The sequence below is a fragment of the Meles meles genome, chromosome 3 (genome assembly GCF_922984935.1).
Source record: "Meles meles chromosome 3, mMelMel3.1 paternal haplotype, whole genome shotgun sequence".
In the NCBI taxonomy this organism is placed as follows: Eukaryota; Metazoa; Chordata; class Mammalia; order Carnivora; family Mustelidae; genus Meles; species Meles meles.
Genome location: NC_060068.1, coordinates 142,560,048 through 142,588,040, shown reverse-complemented (window position 1 = coordinate 142,588,040; position 27,993 = coordinate 142,560,048). Strand labels below are relative to the sequence as shown.

Here is a 27,993-nt window from a genome sequence, read left to right as displayed (position 1 = left end):
TGGCCCTATCCTCAGAGAACAGGCCTTGACCTGACCATTGGCATGCATGTGCATACCAGCCCCTCTGGGTCGCCACAGAGACCCCAAGCCCTTGTACTCAGTGACCCCAGGGTTCAGTGGAAAGACCACCGGCATGGGAGTCAGGAGCCCTGGATCTAGCCCTTGCCCTCACCTTGGTCACTGACCTTGAATGAGTCTTCTTCTCTTCGAGCCTCCAGTTGCCTTCAGTATAAAATAGGCATTTGCTGGGTACTATGAGAGTCACCTGAGACTAAGGACATGACGATGACGGGATACGACAGTAGCTGATGTTAGCGGAGCTCTCACCAAGTGCCAGATACTGGGCTGAAGGCCCTGTGGTCACTGATCCTAATGGCTTGATGAGGAAGATAGTGTCATTGACCGTGACCGTCTCTCTGATAAGAAAACTGAAACTCGGAGAAGTCACTGAGGTCACAAAGCCACCAGTAAATCTGTACAACACAGTGCCCATGTGTGGGCGTAAAGATTACCGCGATCACACTTCATGTCCACCCCCTCCTGGGGTGCCCCGAATCCCAGGGCAAGGACATCTACAGAAAAGTAAGAAGGTGCCTCCCAGGCGAGAACGCAGTAACGGGTCCTTTCCCATGGCTCCCGCAGACAATGACTCGGACCCAATGAGCAGCTCCTACGAGTCCTATGACGAGGAGGAGGAGGAAGGCAAAGGGCCGCAGCCCACACACCAGTGGCCCTCAGAGGAAGCCTCCATGCACCTGGTGAGGGACTGCAGGATATGCGCCTTCCTGCTGCGGAAAAAGCGCTTTGGGCAGTGGGCCAAGCAGCTGACCGTCATCAAGGAGGACCAGCTCCTGGTGAGTGGCCGAGGAAGTGTGCCTCTAGGCCTCACATGGACTGCTTACGTGTGTGTGTGTGTGTGTGTGTGTGTGTGTGTGTGTGTGTACAGGTGTGTCTGCCTTTTCCTCTGGGCTTGCTTTGTGCACACAGGCTCGGTGCTTCTGAGATCAGGGCTCACCCACTGGAGCAGAATGAAAGCACACATACACACCCAAAGACCTGATACAGACTTTGCCAAGTTTTTGTTTCACTGGGAATGAATTTTTTATCTGTTTAAAACAATGTTTATTGTCTTCATTATGCAACTAAATGTGTTTATGTGTAAACCTAGAGAAAAACGTAATGAAAATGATTTTTAAAGCACCTAAAATCCCATGGACCAAAAGCCAACCACTGTTAAGTTTAATATCCAGGTTTCCACTCTCATTTCCATGCATTCGCCTTTTCTAAAACTGAACCCATGAAGCATTTACTACAGAACTTGGTTTCTTAGCTTTTTTTTTAATCTGCCATCTCTCATCACCATAATTTCATAGAAGAAAAATATACCTTTAATTCCAGAGTAGGAATATAGATATTTAAGAAAAAAAAAACACTTAAGAGTTCTTTACCCCCAAATCCATAGAGAAGCCTTGTCCAACATACAACCATTTGAAACCATTTGAAACATGATTTTTTTTTTCTCATCCTGGAGCAGTGAAAAGCTCACCTCAGGCCAGAACCATTCCAAAGGTCATGACTTACTTCTTCCCACTCCTTATGCCATTTTTTTTTTCTTGGCATATTGCATTGGTTAGGATCTCCAACATAATGTAAATAGAAGCGGTGAGAGCAGGTGTCCTTGTCTCAGTCCAAAGCTCAAAGGAAAGTTGCTATAATTCACTATTAAGGCTGATGTTTGCTGTGGGCGGCTTGTAGAAGCTCCTCATCACATTAAGGCAGTCCCCTCTATATCCCTATTTTGCTAAGAGTTTATATTACAAACAGGTGGAAAATCTTACCAAATGCCTTTTCTGTTTCTATTGAGATTTTCTCCTTATTTTCTATTAATATGATGAATTATAGGGTTGGTTTTAGAAGGCTGATGCATTCTTGACATCCTAGAATAAACCCTATTCGGTCTTGATACAGTATGCTTTTTATATGTGTCTGGATTCTATTTGCTGGTGGGTTTTTTAAGGGCTTTGCAACCATATTGAGATCAGCCTATGATTTTCCCTTTTTGTAATGTCATTGTCAGGTTCTGGTATCAAGATTACCTTGATGCTGGTTTCATAATAAGAACTGGGAAGTGAGAATCATTATTGATAAATAACTGACTTCCTAAGCCCAACACTCCATCTCTGCTAGGATTCTCTCTCCTGCATTCCTGCTAGATAACTCATTAGTAGCAGGGAGCTGGTTTCCTTCCGAGCCAGCTTGGTTCTTCTCTGATTCTTTAGACTAGAATGGTCTTCCTAGGATTGTGCTAAATTCTGTCTCTTCCTAATAGATGGCTGTGACCCTGGGGCCCCTTGGTGGCTCTTGAGATCTAAAGGGTGTCCAAAGGCACCCCCCTTCCAGGCTTCTCTTCTCTGGGGTGAATAACCACAGCCCCTGTCTTCATGCAGTGCCCACAGCTGGGCTGGGTGTAGGGGGATAGGTGGAGCTCTCCCAAGTCATTGCAGGAGGGCATCTCCCTCCCCTGCCCTCCGGTCCAGAAGGGTGACTCCTTCTCTTCCTGTCCAGTGTTACAAAAGCTCCAAGGACCGGCAGCCACATCTGAGGCTGGCGTTGGATGTCTGCAGCGTCACCTACATGCCCAAGGACAGCCGGCACAAGAGGCACGAGCTGCGTTTCTCCCAGGGGGCTACCGAGGTCTTGGTGCTGGCCCTGCAGAGCCGGGAGCAAGCCGAGGAGTGGCTGAAGGTACATGGCACCTGCCCTTCCTTCACCCCTTCCCCAGGTCCAGCTTTCAGCCAGGTGGGCTCCAGTACCTGGAAGAACAGGCTTTGCTCGGGGGAGGGGTGGCGATCAGAGTCCCGTGCACGGCTACGACTGACCTGTGGAGGTGGGCTTCAGACATCTCCAGGAGACAGACCTCAGGCTGGAGGACTCTCTTCCTTCTAGTGCTCTGAAGCCTCTTTCTAACGTCCTTACTGTGGACTTGTCCAGCCTGGAATATACCTCCTGGAATGGGGAGCTTAATATCTTCAAAGGAAACACATTTTATCGTTAGATAAGCTAATCCTTTAAAAAAATAAAAAAGGAAAAATCCTTCCTGTCTCAGATGAAATGTGTATCCTTGTAACACCCACCTGTGGTCTAGCTTCCACATCCTGCCTCTGACTGCAGAGCAGTGAGTTACCATGTGCTGAGCACGTATTTTGTGCCACACATCGTGCTAAGAGTGTTACATACTTGACCTCATTTACTCTTGGCAGTGGGACTATTATCGTTCCCCTTTTACAGATGAGGAAACTGAGGCCCAGGAATCTTCTGTGTCTTGCCAAAGGTCACCCAACCAAGTCGTTGGGGGCAAGATTAGGAGCTAACAAGGAAATCTACTCCAAAGGCCATAGGCAGGGTGGCACAGAGATGACAAGGGAGGACTTTGGTGGCACACAGACTTGAGTTCAGGTCTCAGGCCTAAATGGCACGTACTGGCTAGGTGATCTTCTGCAAATGACTTTGCCTATCTGTGCCTCAGTTTCCTCTTCTGTAAAATGGTTCTTGTAGAGATTCTGGAGACCATTTAATATAGTGCCGGCCAGACAGTAAGTCCTCAGTAACTGTAAGTGATCATTGTGTGATGGAGGTGGGGCTGCCCTCCCCAGTCCCTTACCTCAGGCCAGCCGTGTCCTTGCACCCTGTCCCACTCCCCCACTGACACCTTTCTCCCTCCTCCTCTGGTCTTCCTGCTGGAACAAAGAAACCAGACCCCTCCTTCCCTCACCATCCTCCTTTCCTTCCTGTGATAACCAGCTCTCCCCTTGGGAGGCTTAGGGCTGCTCATTATCTTTGTCTCAGGAGGGGAAGGAAGGGAGAGAACCTGCCTGCTGGGGGAGCCTCTGCCCTCCAAGGGCCGGGTGAGTCAGAAGAAGGATCTGGAGGCTGAGACTGGAGTGAAGCCTGAACTGGAGACTGTTGACATCCGATACGGGAGGATCGTTAACCCAGAGGTTCAGGGCAGCCAACCATGGCTTCGCTTCTCGGAGCCCCATCATCCTAGTCTGTGATGTAGAGATCACAGTCATCTCGGCCCCTCAAGGCCGCTGTGGGGATACAATAGGGTAATCCATGTAAAACCGCAGATGGGTGAGCAACAGGGATGGCTGCCATTATTCATGGTCTGGGTGCTTCTGCGGTGTGAGTGGGCGCCCGGAGTCTCCGTGTCCGCGTCCACGTCTTTGAAACAGAGAGGGTAGCCCGGTGGTCTGCAGGCTGTTGCGAAGGTTCCACACCATCACAGGAGCCTGTCTCTTGTGCTTGCATGGGGCATCCTGGGTCACATGGCCCTTCACACCCACGATCTCACCGGTCCTCAGTCACCCCAAGGACGAAAGCTGAGGATAGTATTATCACCATGTGACACACAGGGAACCAAGGCCCACAGGGGGAATGTGGCTTTCACAAGACCATGCAACTTGTTAGCAGAGGAGCCCGGTCTGGAAGCCGTGCCTCTTGTTCCCCAGCCCCTTCTCTTTTCAGTTCAAGGGGCAGATGCAGGAGAAAGCCTGTTCAAACCCCGATGTGCAGGAGGCCACATCAACCCCTCTCCTCTGCTCAGGGATCCCATCCTCGCTTCTTGATGGCCCTGACCAAAGACTGCGTTCTTCCTTCTGCCTCCACAGTAACCCTGCCCCCCCCCCCTGCTCACAGCCATGCCCCCTCTCCACAGGTCATCCGAGAGGTGAGCAGGCCTGCGGGGACAATGGAGGGCGCAGACGTGCCCAGATCCCCCGTCCTCCTGTGCAAGCTGGACCTAGACAAGGTACCTCCGTCTCCTCGAGGTCTCCTCTGTGATGGGCGGCTGAGACTCTGCCCTAGGGAATCCACGGGCGGGTGGTGAAGCCAGGCACCGGCCTCATGCAAGCCGTGAGCGCCCCGCGTGGAGCTGGCACGAGAGCAGCCGTGAATGAATGCATGCGGGACCAAATGAATGCCCACGTCCAAGGCACAGTGGGAGCCGGAGGAGGGAGTGACTAACCCTTCCAGGACAGGAGGAGGGCACCGTTGAACGGAGCCATGAAAAGCAAACTGGAAACTGTCAGAGGAGTGTGCTGCACTGGGACGGGAGTGAAGTGGTCACTTGGTACTTGCTCAGGCAGCCGGAAATCCTATGCGCTAGTCCTCTTCGTTTTGCCAGGTGTAGCTGGGTGATCAAGGGACTCAGCCCCAAACCTACACACATGTAATAAAAGTTAGTGTTTCTAGAATAAGACTGTGTGGCCGGCATTGTCCTGTAGGCTTCACACATATTACCTACTTTCATTCCTATGATGACTCTTCAACGAATTCCATTGTCAGGTGAGGAAGTTGGGACACAGAACAGCTTACCCCGAGTCCCATAGTCCGTATGAAGGAGAGCAAGGATATATACCCAGACACCTGGCTCTTGATGACTTTGCCACCCCATCTCTCAGGGAGGGGGCGAGCTGAGCCCCGAGCACCAGGCCTTGTGCTGGGCACGCAGGCGCAATGCCAACAGAAACACCACGCCCCCCCCCCCGGGGGGCGCTGCGTGAGCTCTGGGAGGGGAAAGTACCAGGTACCCTGGGAGCAACTGTCAGGGGCCAGCTCTTGTCCCAGGCATCTGGGAAGGTTCTCTGAGAGAGTGCATTTATATGAGGGCGAATAACTCATGAGGAAGGGGAGGACAAGGGCATTCCAAGCCCAGGGAGCAGGCCCCGGAGCAGGGAGAAAGCATGGAATGGAAGGTGGCCAGTGTGGCTAGACTCAGACAGAAGAGGGCTCCCTGGCCTATTAGAGTGGCCCTTTCCATGACCTTTCTGGCAGTCCTGAAGGGGAGAGGGGTTCACGCTGGCTGGAGGGGCAGTGGGAGAGGGGGAGGGAACATGGCACCTGTGTTAAGCTTTGAAGAACAGGTGAGACTGCATGGGGGCAGAGGTGGGCCAAGGGGCAGGGGCTGCAAGGCAGCAGCAAAAGCAAAGGCGCAGGGTCAACAGAGAGTCACTGGGAGAGGACAGGTAGAGGGCTCTTGTGGCAGGCAGAGGCTGGGGAAGATCAACCCTACCTTCACTTGGCCCTTGCCTTTTGTGGGACTGAAGGAATGCAATGCGGACAGTGTGTACCTGTGTGCACGTGCACACCCCTGCAGGCCATGCTGTGGTGCAGGCCCAGGTTTGTGTGGAGGACGGGGAGGCGAGCCTGTGCAGAGGCACTTCCTACACTCAGTGTCCGGGGGAGGGTTGCTCAGAGGTTGAGGGTGGGATTTTGGAAGTGAGTGGGATTGGGGGCTGTGTGTCTCCATGGAGTCCTGTATGCGAAGCCCATTCCAAAGGGTTCAGAGTGTGTTTTGTATCGGTGCTCTATCTTGATAAAAAAAAACTTGCCATTCGTATACCACTGCAGGACGAACAGAACCATACGTTGTTTCACAATTTACAGGGGAGATCGTTTATACTTTTAACAGATCTATCCCAATTCGGACAGTGGCCATGTTTCCAGCCTTTGGAAATTGAGGGGAGCCCAAGGCCTCTCCTGTCTCTCCAGGCCCCCAAGTGTCACGCTTAGAGCAAAGCATCCCTGAGCCTGGGCCGGGAAGTCCTTGGCAGGAACGGGGAGAGCCCTCAGAGCTCCGTTCTTCTACTTTTTAAGTGGGCTGGTGGCATTTTAATCCTGTCCCGAGTCTGACTGGCACCGTTTAGCTTTTAAAGCGAGGTGGCAGCACAGCCCGCAGGTGTGGAGACCACACTGCAGGAGAGGAGACCATCTGCTGGCTCCCTGGGAAAGGGTGTGACTCGAGCGAGAAGACCAAGCCTCAACGAGAAGGAAAGGATGTTCCTGCATTCCCGCAACTAACAGGTGGTACCAGGGACAGAATCTTCTCCAAGGTCCATCTGACCCTGCCCTATCACCTCCACAGTACCTGGTAGGCACTTCACTGACCTTGTCCGAATGAGCGAATGAACAGACAGACAGATGAGCGATGGGTCCGGAGGTGGTGGACAAGTAAACCTGCTTTGGCGGCCGTGGAGTTGCTGTCATGGCGCATGTGCGTGTCTTCACCGCCCTCTTTACCGAGTCAGGGCTATGACGACCCCTCCGTTGTCACCACTCACATTTCCCGGTCACCAAGGTCTGGCCATAACTATTCTGAACATGCCAGCTCATCCCTTTTTTCTACATCTTGTCGTCTTAGCTCCTCCCTTAACCACGTCTCACCTTGCCGAGGATGACACTCTCTAATGTGGTTCTTTTGCTGACAGTCTGTCCCTACAGAGGTCACCTAAACCAGTTGCATGACATTAGTATCCCACTTAAATATCTTCCCGACCCTGTTACCTACTGAATATGGGAAATCCTAGGAACTTATTACAGTGCGTTACAACAAGGTGCCTGGCTCCCCAAACGGACGATGAGAGATTGGAAGGCACAACTGCCCTAAGTCAGCATGTCCTCCCCAGACCTGGAGTAGAGTCAGGCCCAGGAGAGGCGCTGACAAATATTTGTTAGGTGATCCTTGTGTGCAGAGGTTGAGGGGATTGAACCAACAAAGGGCGACTTCTGAGTGTGTCCTCTGACAAGAAGCTGTCTGTGTTCTTCCGCAGAGATTGTCCCAAGAGAAGCAAACTTCAGACTCGGACAGCCTGGGCATGGGTGACAGCTGTTCTACTCTGGGCCGCAGGGAGGCCTGTGACCACGGTAGGAGCCTCCGGGGACTCGGGCTGGAGAATGTCAGAGCTGGGAGGGGCCTTGCTGAGGGACACGGTGCAGAGCAGGTCCCAAGGGCTCTGGAGATCTGGGGAAGGTCACCTGGCCTCTTCAGACCTGAAGCAGCCGTCAGGCCCCAGGTGCAGGCTGAAAGGGCCGTGGGGAAGGCTGGGGTAGGTGGGTCTGGGACATGGGGCTCCCTCCCTTCCCCTCACCCATCTCCATGGCAACAGGCAAAGCGAAGAAGAGCAGTCTGGCAGAGCTGAAGGGCTCAGTGAGCAGGGCTGCCGGCCGCAAGATCACCCGCATCATCAGCTTCTCCAAGAAAAAGTCGCTGGCTGACGACCCGCAGATGCCCTGCTCCGAGGAGGAGGTCCCGTGCTGCGGTGGGTCCTGGGCACCGGCAGGAGGTCCTGGTGCTGTGGGCCCCTGGGCTAAACAGGAAAACCCTCTAGGCCTCTTCCACCTTGCTCCCAGGGCAGAGGAGAGAATCCCACCCAACCCCCACTCCATCAATAATCCATGCCTTTCCATCACCTTTCCATCACTTCTCTCCGGTGAGGCTTTAACACTCAGGAAAAGGAGAAGCCACCTGACTCCCCACTTCCCATCTCTGTGTTCCCTGTGACCTCAGCTCCAGTCACTGCCCGTCTGTGGGCCTCAGTTTCTTCCACTGTGATGGGAGGAGAGACTCTTATCTCCTCCCAGCTCATAACATGCCAGGTGTATAAGTTACAACCCAGTCTCATAGGGAAATTTCTCGGATAAAAATATTTAAGTACTAACAGATGTAATCAGTGTGAGTTAAACATGGTTATAAATGCCTTCAATGGAAGTTTAATATGGCTTAGAAGGGAAGATATATTATTCTCTTCTCGTTAATGCAGTGTTCCATGTACTGGACTCCAATAGAAAATTCTGCATTTTGGATATGCAGTCATATTCCCTTAAACCCGAAAAAATATTATAAAATCACATGGCTATAAAGAATTATTTTGTAACCAGTGAATCAGGGCATGTTGTAGGAAAAAATTATTTAAATCTAAAATGTTGAGAGTGAATTCTAAATCCATTGGTCATCCGCCTGTGCCTTGCTCATTTTAGAATTCTTTCTCTTGGCTAGATGCTTTTGTTCCCGCATGCTGCCACCAGGTGTCAGCATCACCCATTATTTTCTGTCTCACTAATCTGTTCAGGGAGGAAGAAAGGCAAAAGGGATAGTTTTGTCTTTTACTCTCCTCTACAGTAGTCTCCTGCCCTTTTCACCAAGCTGGGTGTGGTACAAAGACTGTGTGGCAATATAGGAGTGTGCTCATCATCCCCATTTCAGATAAGGAAATGAAACTCAGGGAGAAGAGGGTGCCAGAGGCCGCAGGCCCAGACAGACTGAGCTGATCCAGGACCCACAAGGCCTCTTTCCAGCTAGAGAACGAGGGTTGTCCAGGCGCTTGTCCCTAAGGTGTAGACCCATGCAGATTCATAGCCCTCACCTTGGGTTTCCCCAGGGCCGGGCTGTCAGGAGGTCACCCCGCTGGTCTCCCCCTCCCAGGCTACCTGAACGTGTTGGTGAACCAGGGCTGGAAGGAACGCTGGTGCCGCCTGAAATGCAACACTTTGTACTTCCACAAGGATCACACAGACCTCAGGACCCACGTGAATGCCATTGCTCTCCGCGGCTGTGAGGTGGCCCCAGGCTTTGGGCCCAGACATCCATTTGCCTTCAGGATTCTGCGCAACCGGCAGGAGGTTGCCATCTTGGAGGTGAGAGGAAAGAATCCAGGGGGTTCCTGGTGGTGTTGGCTGAGGAGCTTTGGCCTGAGTATGGGCTTTTGTCTTGGGGACCTTGCTAACGGACATTACAGGGATTGAGGAAAAGGTAAAGTAAGCCCACAGGCTGCCAAGTGACCGAGAATGACTACCAGTAAAAAAAAAAAAAATAGAAAAGAAAAAAAAAAACCAGGACACCCACTTAAATTTGAATTTCAGATAAACAACAATGGTTTTAATGCAAGTATATCCCATGTGATATTTGGGATATACCTATACTGAAAAAGTATGCATTGTTTATCTGAAGGTCAAATTTAACAGAGCATTCTGCATTTTTATTAGTTAAATCTGGCAACCCTAGAACCAAAGTTTGTTTACTCTCCCTTGTCTTAAAATCCCAAACCCAAAAGGCATCTAGGCTGATCTAATCTGGATCTGAATCAGAACCCCCCGAAAACCTTTCCACGAGTGGGCGGCCGCCTCAGATAAACCCCTGCCCTTCAAGGCAGCCTGCCCCTCCCATCAAGCGGCTACATTTTTAGAAAGGTGTTCTCCATACTGAGTTGAAATCTTTGAGCTCCAGGAAGGCAGTAACCATGCCTGTTGTACATACTTTCGGTTTTTCCAGAAGCCAGCATGATGCCCAGCCCATACTAAGGGCTCAATTACTATTTGTGGAACAAATGGCCTGATGAAAACGTGATTTCAATCCACCCATTCATGGTCGTTCCTACCCAGTGGCCCTCTCCCTCCTCTCTGAGGTCCCGCACCCATGCATGGAGCCTCTCCTCCACATGGCCCTCCTTTGGCTTTTTAGGATTTAAAATGTAAACCCTGGAAGGAAAATTAAAGAACTACCCCCTCACATTACAAACAGGGAAACTGAGGCCAGGGAAGCCAGGTGCTTTGTCCAAGGATTCAAGGGTGTCAGCGGCCTCTTGTTCTGATCCTAGAATGAAAATCCGGCCTCTTGATCTTGTTTGCTTTGTCCAGTACCCACTGCCTCACCCAGTTCTTAAATATCGAGAAATATGGCCTCTGTCACTCACTTTTACTTTTGATAGGTTGATAAAGTTCTCTTATTTCTCTTAAATTAAACACAGAGCTTTCTGGCAAGAAGCATGCTTCCCTTATACAAGTGTAGCATTTGTGTGCCCAGTTGATTTGATAAGAATGCTCTTTAAATGAGAACTCCCTAGAACTATGGGTTGAGTTAACCAGCAACTTCTTGGCTATTTTCCTATATACTAGTACTGCAAATAATTGGCAGTTATAAGGGAGAAATTTTGATTGGGTTATGTGAGAAATAGTTTCCTCTAATAAAAAAATAAACATTTTTTTAAAAACTCAGGAAACACCCAAATGCTGTTTTCACATCTAAATGGTCATGAAGGCTCTGAGGATTGTGAATGAGGGTGTGTGTCTTAGAGAAGTGGTCAGGGAGGGCTTCTCTGAGGAGGAGGCATTAGAGCCAAAACCTGAATAAAGAAGGGGTGGAAGCCACTTGGATTTCTGGATGTGTGTTGGAGCCCTGAGTATTGGCTACATAGCAGGTACTATACAAATACAGGTTTGGCTGAAGTGAGCAGGTAGCCTGAGGTCGTAACATCAGCCTGTGCCTCCCTCCTGCAGGCAAACTGCTCCGAGGACATGGGCCGCTGGCTTGGGCTGTTGCTGGTGGAGACGGGCTCCAAAGTCACTCCCGAGGCGCTGCACTACGACTACGTGGATGTGGAGACCTTAACCAGCATCGTCAGTGCCGGGCGCAACTCCTTCCTGTAAGGGCCGTCACCCCGCAGCCCCCGACAGCCTCGCAGAGCCCTGGGCGCTGGGAGGGAAGGGAGAGCTGAGGAGGGCTCTGCTTCCTTGGGAAGTCAGAGGGGGGTGCCTTCCTCCTCCAGCAGGCCAGCAGGAGCTGGCTAACGGAGGGAGCCCCGGGTTGGGGGATGGGGCGGGTGCTGGGCAGGCAGTGAGCAAAAGAGCAGAGAAGCCCTGCTGCGGTCATGACAGGGCTCGGCTCTCGTGCCTCGGAACCTCAGGGTCTCACACCCTTGGCCATCGGGGCTGGTACATGGCCTGGAAGAGCCGGGTTCAAGTCATGACTCTCACTACCAACAGCTTGGGGCAGCTGCTCGCCAGCTTGAATTCTGAGTTCTCACTTCCAGAATGGAGGTGACGAGTCACTCACCTCTTGGTTGCTGCAAGAATCGTGCGGCTCCTGCCTCTGAGGCCCTGAACACAGCAATGGCCCCGAGCTGCCTGGCATGGCTGCTGTCACTAAGCTTCCAGCACTCACCACAGAATCAAAGGAGGGTAGAGAGACAGCTCTGTAAGCCACAAAGTGTCATCATCACTGCCATCATCATGACACCTTATATTTTCTAGATATGCAAGATCCTGCCAGGATCAGTGGCCTGAGCCCCGTGTGTACGACGATGTCCCTTATGAAAAGATACAGGTGCGCTCCCTTGGGAGGGCTGGGAACGTGGCAAAGGCGACTGATTAGCTCTTTCTCTCTCTCTGCCACTACTTCTTTTTTCCTGTACTCAGAGATAATCCTCATGGAACCAGCCGCTGGAAGGGGAGGGAGGACCCTTCTTATCATAGATCATGGCTCAGTACGGAATCCCCTGGCAGAGAAGGCAGGGTGGTACAGCAAAGAGCCCCCCAGATCAGGAAGAGGAGAGGATTTGATGGCCTCAAAGCACTATGCTGGTCCGAGCAAGGTGTTGGGCTCTCCACGGGCTCACTGCTCTGTGAACTGATGCTGCTGACTCAAGGGTGCCTGGGTGGGGTGGGAGGGCCTGGCTACTAACTGGGTGGCCACTCCCACGGACCTTCACTTGGTGGCATCCACAGTCTGGCCTTCAGCTCCCAGGACAGAGTCTCCCCGTTTGCTCACTAAATCAAGGAGATGCCAGTGAGGCCTCAGTAGCCATCACATGAACAGACTGCTCCTGGCAGCGTGTCCCATGTCTTTTCCTCCCATGGGAGAGCAAGACCGCCACCTTCTGATCAGACACTGGTGGGTAGGTCAGGCCTCACAGCGGGGGGAGAAAGAGGGAATTAAGCTGTCAAGGAAAGTAGACATGTCTGCACGCCAGGCCCCTGCCTTGGACACAGCTGGATGACCCCGAGCTCTCACCTCTAAGGCTCCCTTTTCTAGAAAGTTCTCCAGCTATCCTTCTTCTGCTTGTATGGTCTTTCTTCAGATTCGGATGAACCAGTGGATGCAGCTAGAGATCTTTCTTAGCTGCAGAGATCAGTAGCCAGACAGCTTAGTACCTGATGGCATGAACTTTGGATTTGGGGCTGAATCTGGGTGACCTTGGGCTTCACTTCTCTAATCCCCATTTCCTGGCTTCAGATGAATACTATAAAACCTACCTGGTTGGATGACTGCAAGAACCAAATGAAATACTGTATAGAAAGAGTTTAGCAGCACATAGACACATAGAAAGAGTTTAGCGGCACATATACATACTCATTTACTGAGTAAAGAGTACTATTGTTATCAATATCATTATTATGTTACATTATTATTATATTCCACTCATGGTTCCCTGAGCTCCGACCAGATTCTGAGTGCCCTTAATACTCTTCATGCACAAATGTATAACCAGTTTAGTGGTGCCTGTGTGGCTCAGTCAATTAAGCATCTGCCTTTAGCTCAGGTCCTGATCTCAGGGTCCCGGGTTCGAGTCCCGGGTCTGGCTCCTCGCTCAGCAGAGAGCCTGCTTTTCCCTCTCCCTCTGGCCCTTCCCCTGTTCACACACTCTCTACTCTCTCTTTCTCTCTTAAATAAATAAAATCTTTTTTTAAAATGTAGAGTCAGTTTATTAAGTTATATAACGTCCACCATTGGCTGATGTCATCCACAACTTTTGATCTTAACTGGAACTCTACATTTAGCGATTTCAGAAAATGTGAAGGGTACTTCCAAATGACGTGAAGACAGAAGTATCTATGATGAATCAAATATGTTCACCCAGAGCCCCCTGAGTCTTCCAGATTCCTCTCACCAAATCTTCCAGTTTAGGGGTGCCTTCTGCGGCCCTCAACCCAATCACATGATACATACTAGTAGAAGAAGTCTAGAAACTGTTGAGTGCGGCCCCAGTCTAAAAATGTAAGGTCCTGCAGTGCTCACCCCCTCCACTCGGAGCGGAATACACCCCTGCCTGGAGGGCTCTGAGCCTACCTGCTCTTCACCTCCTTTCTCCATCTCCCCCAGGACGAGGAGCCCAAGCGTCCCACCGGTGCCCAGGTGAAACGCCATGCCTCCTCCTGCAGCGAGAAGTCCCATCGAGTGGATCCGCAGGTCAAAGTCAAGCGCCATGCCTCCAGTGAGTTCTGGGTGGGAGCGAGGAAGGGAATGAAAGCATCCACGGGGTCGGGGATCTCCAATCAGATTCCCCCAGGCAACGGACATGTGAATTAATGTGTGAAGTGAGATATTAAGAAAACACTCTACCATAAGAAAAATGACAGCACAAGCCATGTGACAGAGGGCAGCTAGGCTGTGGCCTCCAGAGGGCAGACAAGAGGGGATGGGGTGGGGGAAGACTGCAGGAACCTGGAGCCCACAAGCTCCATCTAGAGGGCTCGCTGCTACTCAGCTCCAGCCAGCGGCTCCCAGCGGCTCCCACGCAGCGGAGCAGCCCAGCTTCGCAGATCATTCGAGACCAGAAACCTTGCCTTCATAGAAAATCTACTGACTTCTTAATATCAGCAACTAGTTTTCAAATATTTTAACAATAAGGCCAAATATGTTTTTATGCTGCAATGTTGCATATATATGAATACATACATACACATATAAAATTCATCCTCAAGTTCTGTCTGTTCCGAAGTCTAAAAATATTTTCAAATTCTGATCTGGGGGAGTACATGGAGAACGGAACCCCTCCCAATTCCCTCAGGGCAGCTGCCATGAAAGGCACGGCCCCCTCCGTGTCCCAGCCCACACTCTCCCTAGCACCCCATTGACGAGCAGCATGAATTTTGCCCGATTGCCACGCTGCACAATAAAGGCTAAGCATGCCAGACTCTGGTCAGTCCTGTTTGACTTCCAGCACTAATCTCTGCTCCTGTGTGATTCACAAGATGGCCGGCTTCCTGTAGGAGAGCATATTCCAAGAACCTTTTCAGTTACTGCTTTACAGTGCTTCCCGCTGCCCCTGAACAAAGTCAAGTTCTATTCCTTGCTTCTTGAAGATTTACTTTTAAAATACTTTTCTTTATTAGATCTCCACTTCAGTAATGTAGATTATCTCTTCTGGGGGGTCAGAGACCTGCATTTTGTTCCCCCACTTGATCATTAAATTACTAACTAACTTTGGAAAAGTCCCTTCTTTGTGGTTGTGCCACATTCCTTACACTCTGCTCTCTTTGGCACTGGAAATACAGGCCTTTATGGAATGGCCATTTTCAAATGGAAAAGTAGGGTTGTCTGGGTGGCTCAGTCCATTAAGTGTCTGACTCTTGATTTTGGCTGAGGTTGTGTTCTCAGGGTCTGAGATCAAGCCCACATCGGGCTCTGCACTGAGCATGGAGTCTGCTTATGATTCTCTCTCCCTCTCGGCCCACACCCCCCACTTATGCTCATGCTCACTCTCTCTCCAAAAAATAAAAATAAAAATAAATAAATAAAATAAAATGGAAAAGTAAGCTGAAATAACCATGTACGATTAAAGAAATCATAAAACATTCAAACAACAACAACAAAGATCACAAAACATGTTTTCTTTTCTCAAATAAAATGTTATATTGACTGATATATAAAAGAGATATAAAATACTGGAAATGACAGCTGGTGGTTGGGGGTTTTAAAGTCCTTATCTGATTCAACATAACACTAACAACACTTCGCTGCTTTATGCATTTATTTTTAGCTTACCAGGCTATAAATTCCAAACATCTGGGAGAAAATTCCCCTAGGATGCCACCGTGTACCTGGGAGGTTGGGGAACTATGGGTCCCCTTCTGTGCCCTCCATGCTTTGTTTGTGATCAGGCTCGAACTGCAGGGTAGTTGACACAGGAATTGATCTTTGCATGCGTCACCGGGTGGCCATTGCAGTCCTTACGAGAGCTAGAGAGAGAAGACCCCAATTATCAGTAAACCGAGGGAATCATTCCTAATTCCACACCCACCAGCTTAAAAGGACTGTGAATAACTGTCTGAAACAAAAACATAAATAAATAAAAATTTCCCTGTAACGCTGGACTATGGCACAACCCCCCCCCCAGCAGTAATGCATGGCACGGAGCCCAGAGTAGACACACGGGCTCAAACTGGGCTCTGCCATCATTAGCATTGAGATCCAACATCTCTGTACCTCAGTTTCCCCAGCAACAAAACAGAGCTAATCATAGCAAGGTGTTATTAAGACTAAATGCGGGGAGCCTGGGTGGCTCAGTGGGTTAAAGCCTCTGCCTTCAGCTCAGGTCATGATCCCAGGGTCCTGGGATCAAGCCCCGCATCGGGCTCTCTGCTCTGCAGGGAGCCTGCTTCCTCCTCTCTCTCTGCCTGCCTCTCTGCCTACTTGTGATTTCTCTCTGTCAAATAAATAAAATATTTTTTTAAAAAAAAGACTAAATGCATATAATGGCATACAGGCATGTAAATGGCCTAGCATATAGTACATGCTTGATAAATTTTTGCCAAAATTATCTGTAATTGTCCACCATAACATGGAGCCTGGAATGGATTCCTGGGCTCCTCTCTCCTTCCACCCATTTTCCAGGAATAAAATGGGCAATGCCTGAGTTTAGCCCAAGGTCTTGATTCTCGGCGGCTCTGAGTTGTATATCATGGGATCCAGCCGTGCGTTAGCTCTCTGCTGAGCGGGGATCCTGCTTCTCCTTCTCACTCTCCCTCTGTGCGCTCTCTCTCTCTCTCTCTCTCTCTCAAGTAAAAGGATAAAATCTTTAAAAACAAAACAAAAACTTACCACAATGCTAAAGAGGTAAATTTGATCAATGTCCGCATTTACAAATGAGGAAACCAAGGCCTGGGGTGAGGCACAGAAACACCACTAATCACTGTTGCCCGATGTCACCCAACCAGCAAAAGGTAAAAGAGGACACAAACCTTGTCGGCCTCATTCCAAAGCCCTTGTTCCTAGTCCCGATGCTCTGCTGCCTCCCTTTTGCTCCTGTTCCCTTGGAGGATTTATACACTAAGGATATAGATCTCAGTGTTCCCATTTTATAGATGGAGAAGTTGAGGCTGAGAAAGACGCTAAGGCTGTGCAAGTACCTTTACGAGAGATCAGAAGTGGGGGGCCTTTGCCTGCCTTTTATCTCTGCAGGTGCCAATCAATACAAGTACGGCAAGAACCGAGCAGAGGAAGATGCCCGGAGGTACCTGGTAGAAAAAGAGAAGCTGGAAAAAGAGAAGGAGACAATCCGGACGGAGCTGATGGCACTGAGGCAGGAGAAGAGGGAGCTGAAGGAAGCCATCCGGAATAATCCAGGTACCTACATGGGCGTGTCCTGGGCACTCAAATTGTGGGGGAGGGGAGCATGGGCTCAGCCCTGACACCTCCTATGGCAGAGGTCAGCTGCTTCTCCAGGACAGTGTGCTTCTCCTCCCCATCTTCCTCCTCCTCCTCGTCCTCCTCCTCTTCCTCAATTCACTGTCATCCGTCCTGAGTAATGAAAGTGCCATCACTCTAGTAACTGCTCTTGGGTAAGGGGATGAAAGGCATCACAAAAACGTGTACACTTAATGTAGTAAAATTCAATCTGATTTTAGAAATGTTAAAATGTGGAAAACAGAGTGTGCCTTAGAATCAAGGAAATAAGAGACATCATTTTGAACCTTCCATTAAGTCACTCATTCACAGAAGTGCTGAGCACCCAACCGTGTGAGATACTGGTCCTGGTGCTGGGAATGATGGACAGAGACATCCTCTTCCAATATCCATGGCCATGACCTCTGCAGGCCCAGCCTGTTCAGGGTTCCTCTGCACCCCACCTTCTGCTCTTTCCTCTGAGTTCTCTCTATAGCTGGAGTTTGGCACTTTCAGCCTGAGGTTTGCCCACATGCTTGAAGGAACAGAGGCCTTGTCCTTTATAAAATACATCCAAGGTCACACAGCCCTGTGAGAATCTAATGGAATCCATGGATCCTTTTCCCAAGGGGGAAAAAATTGTTGCGGACAATTTCAGCAGCCAGAGCTCGTGTGCCCTCAGAGCTCACCCACAGAGTGCCTAGGAATCCATGAACCTAACAGAAAACTTCTAGCTTAAAGGATAAGGCTGCTTCTGTGTAGCCAAGAACCAGAATCTGTGGGAGGGAAGCATAAGAAGGCAGTTTGGTCTCAATATACAGAACTTTCTAAGAGTCAAAACAGGGTTTAATAATAGGCTAAAAACAGGCTATCTTCCTTATCCTGTTCAACTTTTTTCTATAGCACATCACTTTGTAACATTTGATTATTTATTATGCTTATCATTTTTATTGTTTTTTTCTCTCTCTCATACACACACACACACACACACACACACACACACACACACAAATATGAGCTCTGTAAGATCAAGGATCTTGGCCTGTTTTGTTCACTGATCTATCCCAAGGACCTAGAACAGTACCTGGTACAAAGCAAGGGCTTAGCACCCAATAAGTATTTACTGAATAGATGAATGAACGAATAAATGAATGAATGAAAGAGAGAAAGAAACTAACTTTTAAACCTGGTAAGACCCAATACAACTCTTGGCATGAAAATATATTAATACAGGTTTGTTAGTTTAGATTGAAAAGCAGAAAAATCCCAGTAGGAGCCCATGGTCGATGTAAAGCCCTGTATTATAACTCAGTTACAAGTAAGAGAAACCAAAGTCAAATTGGCTTAGAAATGAAAAGAGGGGCACCGGCATGGCTCAGCCAGTTGAGGGTTAGACTCTTGATTTCAGCTCAGGTCCTGATTTCGGGGCCATGAGATTGAGCCCAGAGCTCAACCTAGCATTGGGCTTCATGTGCAGCAGGGCATCTGCTTCTCTCCTTCTCTCTTTCCCCTTGCTCTCTCTCTCTCTCTCTCTCTCTCTCTAAAATAAATAAATCTTTAAAAAATAGAAAAAAGAAATTCCAAAAAAATTAAAAAAAAAAAAAAAGAAATGAGGGGCACCTGGGTGGCTCAGTGGGTTAAAGCCTCGACCTTCGGCTCGGGTCATGATCCCAGGTTCCTGGGATCCAGCCCCACATCGGGCTCTCTGCTCGGCAGGGAGCCTGCTCCCTCTTCTCTCTCTGCCTTTCTCTCTGCCTGTCTCTCTGCCTACTTGTGATCTTTGTCTGTCAAATAAATAAATAAATAAATCTTAAAAAAAAAAAAAAGAAACGAGAGGAAAAATATAGGGGTGCCTGGCTTGCTCAGTTGGTAGAGCATATGACTTTTGACCTCAGGGTCATGAGTTCATGCCCTATATTGGGTTTAGAACATACTTTAAAAAAAAAGAAAAGAAAAGAAAAGAAATTTAATTAGAAAACTGAGCGATCAGGTATAGCAAGTTCCAGGAATTGGAATGATGTCACCAGGAAGTATAATTCTGTCTTCTGCCTTCCTCTGTGTTGGCTTCATTCTCTGCCCCTTGTGGTGGCATAATGGCTGCACAGCCCTAGCCCTTAGCCAATCCTCTCAACCGCCCCTGCAGAGAAAACTTCTCTTCCCAATGGACCCCACAGAAGTCTCAGGATTCACTCTGATTGGACATACTTTAATCTCTAAACCAACCACTGTGACCAGAAAATGCAGACAGGATTATGGGCCAGGTCTGTCATGTACCAACGCTTTGAACTAAAAGTGAGGTCAGCTCCATCCAAACTAGAGGGAATTGGAGGAGAAAGGTGGTTTCCCAGGGGAAAATCAGGGCTCTGGATCAGAAGGTGGGGAAACAGATACAGGGCAGGTAAAAATGACACAACCCAGCCTGGAGCTGGAACCCCAGGTCCCAAGTCCTTCTCTGAATTGGGACTGAGGGCTTGGAAAAGCCCCCTGGGAGGGGCAGACTAGAACCTGAGGTCCTGCCGAATTCCCTGAGGCTTCAGGCCAGGCTCAGCTGTTTCTCTGCCATGTCTCTGGACACAGGAACAAAGTTAAAGGCTCTGGAGGAGGCCGTGGCTGCCCTGGAAGCTCAGTGTCGGGCAAAGGAGGAGCGCCGGATCGACCTGGAGCTGCGGCTTGTGGCTGTGAAGGAGCGACTGCAGCAGTCGCTGGCAGGGGGCCCGACGCTGGGGCTCTCCGTGAGCAGCAAGAACAAGAGTGGGGTGAGTCCACGCCCACCTGGGCCCGGGCAGCTGCTTCTTAATCCCTCCATGTGCTGTAGATCTTCATGGTCACTCTTTGCGGGTAGGAATGATGCTCATTTACAGATGAGCAAGTAGATGCCCAAAGAGAGCGGGAGCATGCCAGAAGACAGCCTCCCAAAGAGCAGGTGGCACAGCTAGGGAGGGGACCGTCAGAGCAAGCTCTGGCCTGTGTTGTCTCCCCCAAAGCCCTGCCATTTGACTTTGTATCCTGAATGTAATCCTGAAGTAGCCTTTGGGTTACTGGTAAGTGTAACTACGGTATGTTGAATAACAAGTGTGTGTTGAACAATAACGTAGGTCAATACAGCCTTTAACTCCTGTTATCTCACCCGATCTTCACGGCAGTCCCGGGAGGTAGGACACTAGGTGTGTTAGCGCCACTGGACCGACAAGGAAACGGAGGTCTGAGGTGCTGAGGGACTTATGCCAGGTCACTCAGTTAGGTGGGAGGCAGGATTTCGCAATGCAGGAAGACTGACTCCAGAGCCCGGCCTTAGCCACGGTGCTTGTGCCCTGTCTTAGGGTCCCCATTGTACCGGGTGGTCCTCTGGGCTTTGCACAGCCATGATCTCCAGGGCTCTGAGCACCCCTGCAAGGTAGATCCTCTCGCCCCGAATGAGAGCTCCTCAGGGAGAACTTGGCTGACCTCTGTCTCCGTCTGAATGTCTCAACCTCAGCACTACTGATATTTGGGGCCGATAATTCTTTTTATAGGGAACTGCCAGGTACATGTAGGATGTTTATCAGCGTTGCGAACTTCTACCTGCTAGATGCCAGTAGTTCCACACCCACCTGACAACCAGAAATGCCTCCAGAAATTGCCAAACATCCCCTGGAAAGGCAAAATCGCCCCTATTTGGGAACCACTGGTCTAAATTGCGAAGAGTCCAATGTGTTATTCTTTCTCATAGCACTTGGCCACAATTTGTGTATACGTGTGTGTGTGTGTGTGTGTGTGTGTGTGTGTATTTTTGTGTCCTTCCTGGTCTAATGTCTATCTCCCCCACTGGGTTGTATAGTTTTATTAAAAATTGGACTATGCCTGTTTTATCATTATAACCTTAGCCCTTCTACAGAGTCCGCAAAATAGGAGTGCAACAAATGTTTGTTGAATGAATAAAACTCACTGCCTACTTTCAGAAAAGGACAGGGAGATTCAGAGAGATGAAATAGCTTGTCGGATAAGTTTTGAGTTGCCACTGCCTAGTCAGACCACACCCCACGTCTCCAAGCCAGGCTGTTCCTTTTGCCCCCACGCTTCCTCTCTTTGGGGCTTTCCAACCTCATTTACAGATGAAGAGCTTAAGAAAACAAAGGCAAACTCACAGAGGGCTGGAGGAGGAGCTAGAAGTGGTTTCACTCATCCCAGCGGCTTCTTCCCACTAGTGTGCCCTGAAATTCACATTCCGGACGGCTTTCCCAAGACTTGTGAACCTTTCTGATGGCCTTTGGAGAGAAAGAGATGTCTTCTCTAAATTCCCTGCAGGCTTAGCCGTTAATATGCCACACTTAGAGAACTACATCCAGTAATGTGCTGAGCAACTATCTGGAAAAGTTAAGGGGTGAGGGCACTGTAGAAGAGAAGGAATGTGGGAGAGGGGAAGAGAGAGGGCGGTAGGGTTTGAATCCCAGCCCTCCCACTCACCAACTGTGTGACCTTGAGCAGTGACTTGACCTTCCCATTTGCCTCATCTGTAAAACAGGATGACTAATAATAGTACCTACTTCATAGGCTTGGAAAGGCTACATGAGCTAATCCATGCAAAGCCTGGTACATAGTGAGGGCTCGGTAATTTTAGAGGTCATTACTTTCATTTCAAGGCCGTCAAGGGGACTTCCTCCCTTCGCCCTGTTTGGTACTGGCCTGTGTGCACAGCACCTTCTATTTGCATTCTTTGGAGGGCAAGCCAGGTGTGGGAAGCCAGCATTAGGCCTCACCTATGTAACTATTTATCCTCATCAACAGGAAACTGCAAATAAACCCCAGAACAACGCCCCAGAGCAACCTCTCCCTGTCAACTGTGTTTCTGAGCTGAGGAAGAGAAGCCCATCCATCGTAACCTCCAACCAAGGAAGGGTGCTACAGAAAGCCAAGGTATTGCAATAGCTCAGCGAATTAAAATTCAGAGATCTGGCAGCCCCCTTCTTACGGAACTCCACGGAGAGGTTCTTGGCCCCACCTCTTCCGGTTCTACGTCCCAGGCTCGCTCGGTGATACGGGCCCACAGTCCAGTCCTCTCAGGGCCAGCTGTGTTCCAGAACTTTGAGGATTTTAGAAAGATAATATGGTACATGTACCGTGTATGATGAAAACCCCCAGCAAGTTCTCAGGAAGCACTGTGAAAGCAAACATGTTAAGTATTCTACAAGAAGTCACATGAATATTCACACCATGTGGAGTAGATTATAAACAGCCTCACATCAGCTCAGGTCAGGTTTTGCACCAATTGTGTTTGTGCCGAAATGCTTGAGAATAAATTTGATTTTAGGGTTTTCTGGATTTCAGAATTGGGAATAAGAAATTGTGGACTTGAGGGGCACCTGGGTGGCTCAGTCGGTTAAGGATCTCCCTTCAGCTCAGGTCATGATCCCAGGGTTCTTTCATGCTCCGTGCTCAGCGAGGAACCTGTTTCTCTCTCTCCCCTTGCTACTCCCCCCTGCTCATGCTCTCTCTCTCTTTCTCTCTCAAATGAATAAATAAAATCTTGAAAGGAAAGAAGGAAGGGAGGAAGAAAGAAAGGAAGGAAGAAAGAAAGGAGAAAAGAAATTGTAGACTTGAAAAACTAAAACCTAAGCATAAGGACATGAGATTAGAGAAGTAAACAGCCAGAGGCTAGATCATCTAGACTAGGCATCAGCAAACTGTAAAGGTAAATATTTGCGCACTTGTGGACCACAGAGCTTCTTTCAGAATGACTCAGCTCTGCCACTGCAGCAGGAAAGTAGACAACTTGTAAACAAATGATGGAATGGCTGTGTCCCAATAAAACTTTATTTATGGACACTGAGGTTTGAATTTCATAAAATTTTCACATGTCGAGAAAAAAAAATGTTTTAAGATTTTATTTATTTATTTGTCAAAGCAGGGGGAACTGCGTGCGGGCAGAGTGAGAAGCAGGCTCCCTGCTGAGCAAGGAGCCCGATGCAGGACTCAATGCCAGGACCTTGGGATCATGACCTGAGCCGAAGGCAGACATTTAACTGACTGAGCCACCCAGGCTCCCCAAAAATCATTATTCTTTTGATTTGTTTTCAAACACTTAGAAACGTAAAAAACATTAGTTTTTGATGAACACATTCTTAGTTGAAAACACACAGTGGGCCAGATGGGCCTGTGGGCCACTTTGTTTCTCTTTGATCCTTGTAGGACGTTGGAAGAACTGTAAATTTTGTTCTAACATAATGGAAAGTCATTGGCAAGTTTTGAGCAAAAAATTTGTGGATATGAATTACATTTTTAAAAGACCATTTTGTGGACATCTGGGTGGCTCAGTTGATTAAGTGTCTGCCTTTGGCTCAGGTCATGATCCCAGGGTCCTGGGATGGTGTCCTGTATTGGGCTCCTTGCTCAGCGGGAAGCCTTGTTTCTCCTTCTGCCTGCTGCTCCCACTGCTTGTGCTCTCTCTCTCTGACAAATAAAATCCTTAAAAAAATTTTTTTAATAAAAAATAAATATTTAAATAATAAAACATAAAATAAATAAAAAATGAAGGACCATTCTGGGGGTGCCTGGGTGGCTCATTTGATTAAGCATCAGACTCTTGATTTTGGCTCAGGTCGTGATCTCAGGGTCATGATCTCAGGGTTGTGAGGTTGAGCCCTGCATCGGACTCCACACGGGGCATGGAGCCTACTTAAGATTCTCTCTCTCCCTCTGCCCCTCTCCCTGCCTCACATGTGCTCTCTCTTTAAAAAAACAAATGCACACAAAACAAAATAAAACCATTCTGGGACAATGTTGAGAAACAGATAAGGGGACAGGGGAGACCAGTTAGAAGTCATCCAGATGAGAGATGAAAAAGGTGTAGTGGGGTGATTTGAAGAGCCAAAGGATTTGCTGATGGGGATGTAAAGGATAAGGAGAAGAAAGGAACCAAGGATGACTCAAAGTCATTGCCCTGAACAACTGCAGCTTAGATGGTGAAGACTGTAAGAAGAGCAGCAGGTTGGGAGTGGGGAATCCTCCCAGCAAGAATGTTCTTCCAAAAAAAAAAAAAAAAAAGAATGTTCTTCCAACCCTCCCATGTAACCCTGGTTTACACCATCACCTCCAGAGCTGGCTGGAAACCCTATGCATCACTTGTGGGTAAAAAGCCATTCACTACTGGCCAGATCTTCAGTATCCCTCCCAGATGAAGTCCTGCATGGCTCCAGGGGAAAGAAGGGAGCCCAGTGGGCTGCCTGCGTTCACCCTTCCTTACCAAACTGCTTTGTCTTCTCTCTCATCAGTCTCCTACCCCACCCCACCCCAGCATTAGAGCCAAGCATAGACTGGCCTCAGTTTCCTTGTCTGAGAAAGACTTCATGGTATCTGAGCCCCATAAAACTCCCCACTCCCCAGAGTGGAGAAAGGACTTACCCATGGCTACTGAAGGAGTGTGAGACTAGGACCCGTGGCTCTCTGGCCAGTGGAGATCTTTATGTAATCAGGTGCAGTGAAATGTTTTTATCCTGTAAGTCACACTAGAATATTCAGCAACCTGATTTGTCTTATCTTTCTGGACTTCAGGAATGGGAAATGAAGAAGACCTAGAAAAAGGATGACGATTTCATTCCAAAGGAAATACAATATTGTATTGGAAACACTTTTTTCACAAGGAGACGCCAGGACACTGGAAGTAGCCCCCACTGGAAGTAGCCTCTCCAGGGCACCCAGAAGACCAGCTTTTACTGTCTGCATGATTACAGGGGAAATGGGGAGGGAAGAAATGGAAGGGAGAAAGGACATGGAGGGTGTCCTTTTAACTTCCCAGAGGGTGGAAAACGGGGATGGAGGGAGATAGAAATCTGCACCACTGTAAAGGTTTTGTTAAATGTCTTCACTCTCACTTCTGAAGAAATGAAAGCCCACATGAATAAGTCATTCCATCCCATTCTAGCGTCCCACTCCCAGGCTTTAGGGCAAAGGAAGACAGTGTTGAAGCATCAGTAGGTAGTACAATACAAAGAGCCAAGCTTTGATCATCTGATCACACTTATGCCAAGTGGATTCATGTGGGGCATCACTGACAACCTCTGGGCAACATAAAGAGGCCAAAAAAATCAATAGAATTTCCCTGCCTGCATGAAAGTGAACAAAAGCTACAGACAACACACGAATTCTGCAGTCATCCTTCTGTGCAGAGCTGGGCGGGTGCGGCTACCAGAACCCTGCATTTGAGGTGCTTTCAAATTAGAGATCTGCTACACAGCAGGCAAGGGGAGGCTCAGCAGCAGACTTGTTTCAGCCCACAGTGATAGTGACAGGAACATGGATTCCTAATGTCCACAGGATGGTGCAGGCATTGTAGCGTGGGGTCATTTGTAGTCAATCAAGTCCTTTACCTATTTCATTTGACACTCAGGCTCCAGGAGCTAGGGCTAGAGAACCAAGTGACGCTCTGTATGTCTTTATCCTGATTTTGTACTTAAAGGCTCTCCAGTCTACACTCCTGTACCTGCTGTCAAGGAAAACTATCAGGGAGAATCAAAGGACGGTGGCTCATTTCTGCCGGGAGTGCCTTTTACTAACACTTGATACTTTTATAGGGAAGCGGGACCTCAAGTCTTGGGCAGTCTCCTTACTGTGCCATTCACTGCTTTCTCAACACTGTAGGCACTTTTAAGGTCTTTATATCTCCTTCCAAAAAATGATAAAACCAGTTAACTGTTAAGAGCTCAAAAGTTAGCTCCAGAGAGAGAAACACACACACACACACACACACACACACACACACACACACACAGACACACAGAATAACTTTTGGACACTTTACCCTACCTAGGGCTTTACATACTTCTGCCTTATCCAAACTTTACCACCCTTTGAGGTAGCTGAGGACCAGAGCAGGGAAAATAACCTGACCAAAATTACTTAGCTGGTCCGTAGCAGAGAAAGAGACTTAGGCCCTGTGAGCCTGGATCCAGACTGTTAGGGCCAATTTAATGTTAAAACCTGTTTAACTATTAGGGCCTGCTTAGCCAGAGCAACTCCATATTGCCTAGGTAGCCATATTGTTGTTTACATCCATGGACTTCATTCTGGGAATAAACGCCCTAGTAGTTCCTGGTATGGTTCCGGGTATCGATTCCGGGAGTACATGCCTTAACAATAGAAGTCACATGCCTTGGGTCTGCGGTTATGCCCTATAAAACCAGCCTGTGAGATCGGGAGGGGTCGCTCTCTTCGGAGGTGGCCCTGGCCGGTCAGTCTGACTTCTAATGCTTGGCATAGAATAAAGCTTCACATAACTTTCACTTTGTCTCAGTCTCGTTCCCCTGGCCGGTCAGTCTAACTTCTAATGCTTGGCATAGAATAAGGCTTTGCATAACTTTCACTTTGTCTCAGTTTCGTTCCTTTGATAACGGACCCCAACATTCCGGGGGCTCGTCCGGGATTAAAGGACGAGAACTGAATCAGCATCAGAATTTCTGGGAAAAGCCTCCGGAGGTAAGACCTCAAGATTTTATCCTGCAGGATCTGGTCTGTCTGGTTGCGGAGCTCCAGGGTATAGCCCACCGGGGAGAAGCTGGACGCAGCATTGCTCCCCAGGGCTGGAGTGGATGCAAGGATGCCCCATCCCTCCACTGGGAGATTGCCAGGGGGTTCGAGTCCCCCAGGTGGTGAGGGGACCTCTCAGGGGGTTCAAGTCCCCCTAGGCAGTCAGCGGACCTGCCAGGGGGTTCACGTCACCCTAGGCGGTCAGGGGGTTTGAGTCCCCCAGGTGGTCAGGGGACCAAAAGAAAAAAAAAAATCCCCGCCAGTGGCAGGTTATGTTTTTGAGTTGGGATTATATCTTGCACACCCTTAGACTTGATATCTGGTTGAGGAAGGGCTGCTGGGTCTGTTCTGCGGTTGTCCTTGTCTTGTCTTTTTGTTGTCTGTTGTGTTGTTTGTTATGGTTTAAAAAAATGGGACAAGTGGAGAGTAAGGGACCTATGACACCCCTAAATCTTGTTCTCCAGCATTTCAAGGATTTTCAAGGTAAAACCACCCAGTTGGGTGACAAAGTTTACCCAGGAAAAGGCTCTAAAACTGGGAACCCTTTCTCTGCCTTCTGGCAGCACTCCCCCTTCTGTTTCTGCACCAACGTGGGTGTGGCCTGCATAACTGGCCTCTAGACCATCCTTGGTACTTCCTGCACCATGGCTCCTTCCCTCTTCACTGTCAAGGATCAAGAAGAGCAGCCCCTGGATCTAACACCTCCCACTCCAAATCTTCCCACCCGTGTCTCAGGTAAACATTAAAAGTGGAGTGGATCCAGGTGAAATGTAAATCAGTATTTGAACTAAGTTAAGTTTATTGGTTTAATTAAGATAGACATGTCTTTAACAGCAGTAAACGTGAAACTTCAATCAAAGTTTACTGAAGGTCAAATAAGCTCATGCTGTTTGTTAAAATCTGTTAACAAAAAAATAACTGAACTGGTGGTTAATTGTCTGTGTCAAAGTTTTAATGGGTAATTGTTAAAGTAAATTTCAAAGTCTTTGGTAACCAGAAACTTTAAAGTTTTGGTTGGATGACAAATAGAATTAAATTATGGACATCTAGGTCTTAACCAAATGAGATAAAATGCTAAAGCACTGGTTGCTGGAACTAGGTTTGTGCTTTTGGAATCTGTTGGTAAACATGTTTTGTGCTTAACTGATTCATAAATTTGCCTTCTAAGAATTCTGCTGTAACTATTCACAATTGGTTAATACTTAACCATCACTAGAAACTGAAATGTTTCTAAGAATAGAAAATTCTGCTAACTATAACTAAGACTGATGGAAGTAAGGTAAATAACCCTATATGTAAAAAAGTAGGAGACACATAAGAAAGATAAGGAATGGGAATACATTTTGTTAAAGAAAAAGGTAATTTTGTCCTAAATGAGATGGTTGTTTAAAAGAAAATGGCTTGGGACAAAACCTGGATACAAAAGAAAGTTGTAAAAGGTTTGTGAAGGGAAATTTTCCAAAAAAAAATTTTTTTTTAGATATGGTCAGGATGGA

At 48.4% G+C, this 27,993-nt stretch overlaps 1 protein-coding gene across 6 annotated transcripts in view; it reads left to right on the top strand.

Annotated features, from left to right (window-relative positions):
• AFAP1L1 (actin filament associated protein 1 like 1) overlaps positions 1-26,045 on the top strand; it is a 59,944-nt gene extending 33,899 nt beyond the window's left edge. For 4 of the 6 annotated variants that reach the window (XM_045998634.1, XM_045998631.1, XM_045998629.1 and 1 more), the window contains 13 exons: positions 643-854; positions 2,566-2,745; positions 4,718-4,810; positions 7,611-7,704; positions 7,947-8,123; positions 9,263-9,474; positions 11,113-11,258; positions 11,866-11,938; positions 13,715-13,826; positions 16,796-16,960; positions 19,577-19,755; positions 21,764-21,892; positions 24,527-26,045. In XM_045998634.1, the coding sequence (XP_045854590.1) occupies positions 643-854; positions 2,566-2,745; positions 4,718-4,810; positions 7,611-7,704; positions 7,947-8,123; positions 9,263-9,474; positions 11,113-11,258; positions 11,866-11,938; positions 13,715-13,826; positions 16,796-16,960; positions 19,577-19,755; positions 21,764-21,892; positions 24,527-24,550 (1,796 nt within the window). In that variant the 3' untranslated portion in view covers positions 24,551-26,045. The remainder of the gene's footprint in view (positions 1-642; positions 855-2,565; positions 2,746-4,717; positions 4,811-7,610; positions 7,705-7,946; positions 8,124-9,262; positions 9,475-11,112; positions 11,259-11,865; positions 11,939-13,714; positions 13,827-16,795; positions 16,961-19,576; positions 19,756-21,763; positions 21,893-24,526) is intronic. The other 2 variants (XM_045998632.1, XM_045998630.1) reach the window with 1 other exon arrangement.
• Positions 26,046-27,993: the final 1,948 nt, after the last annotated feature.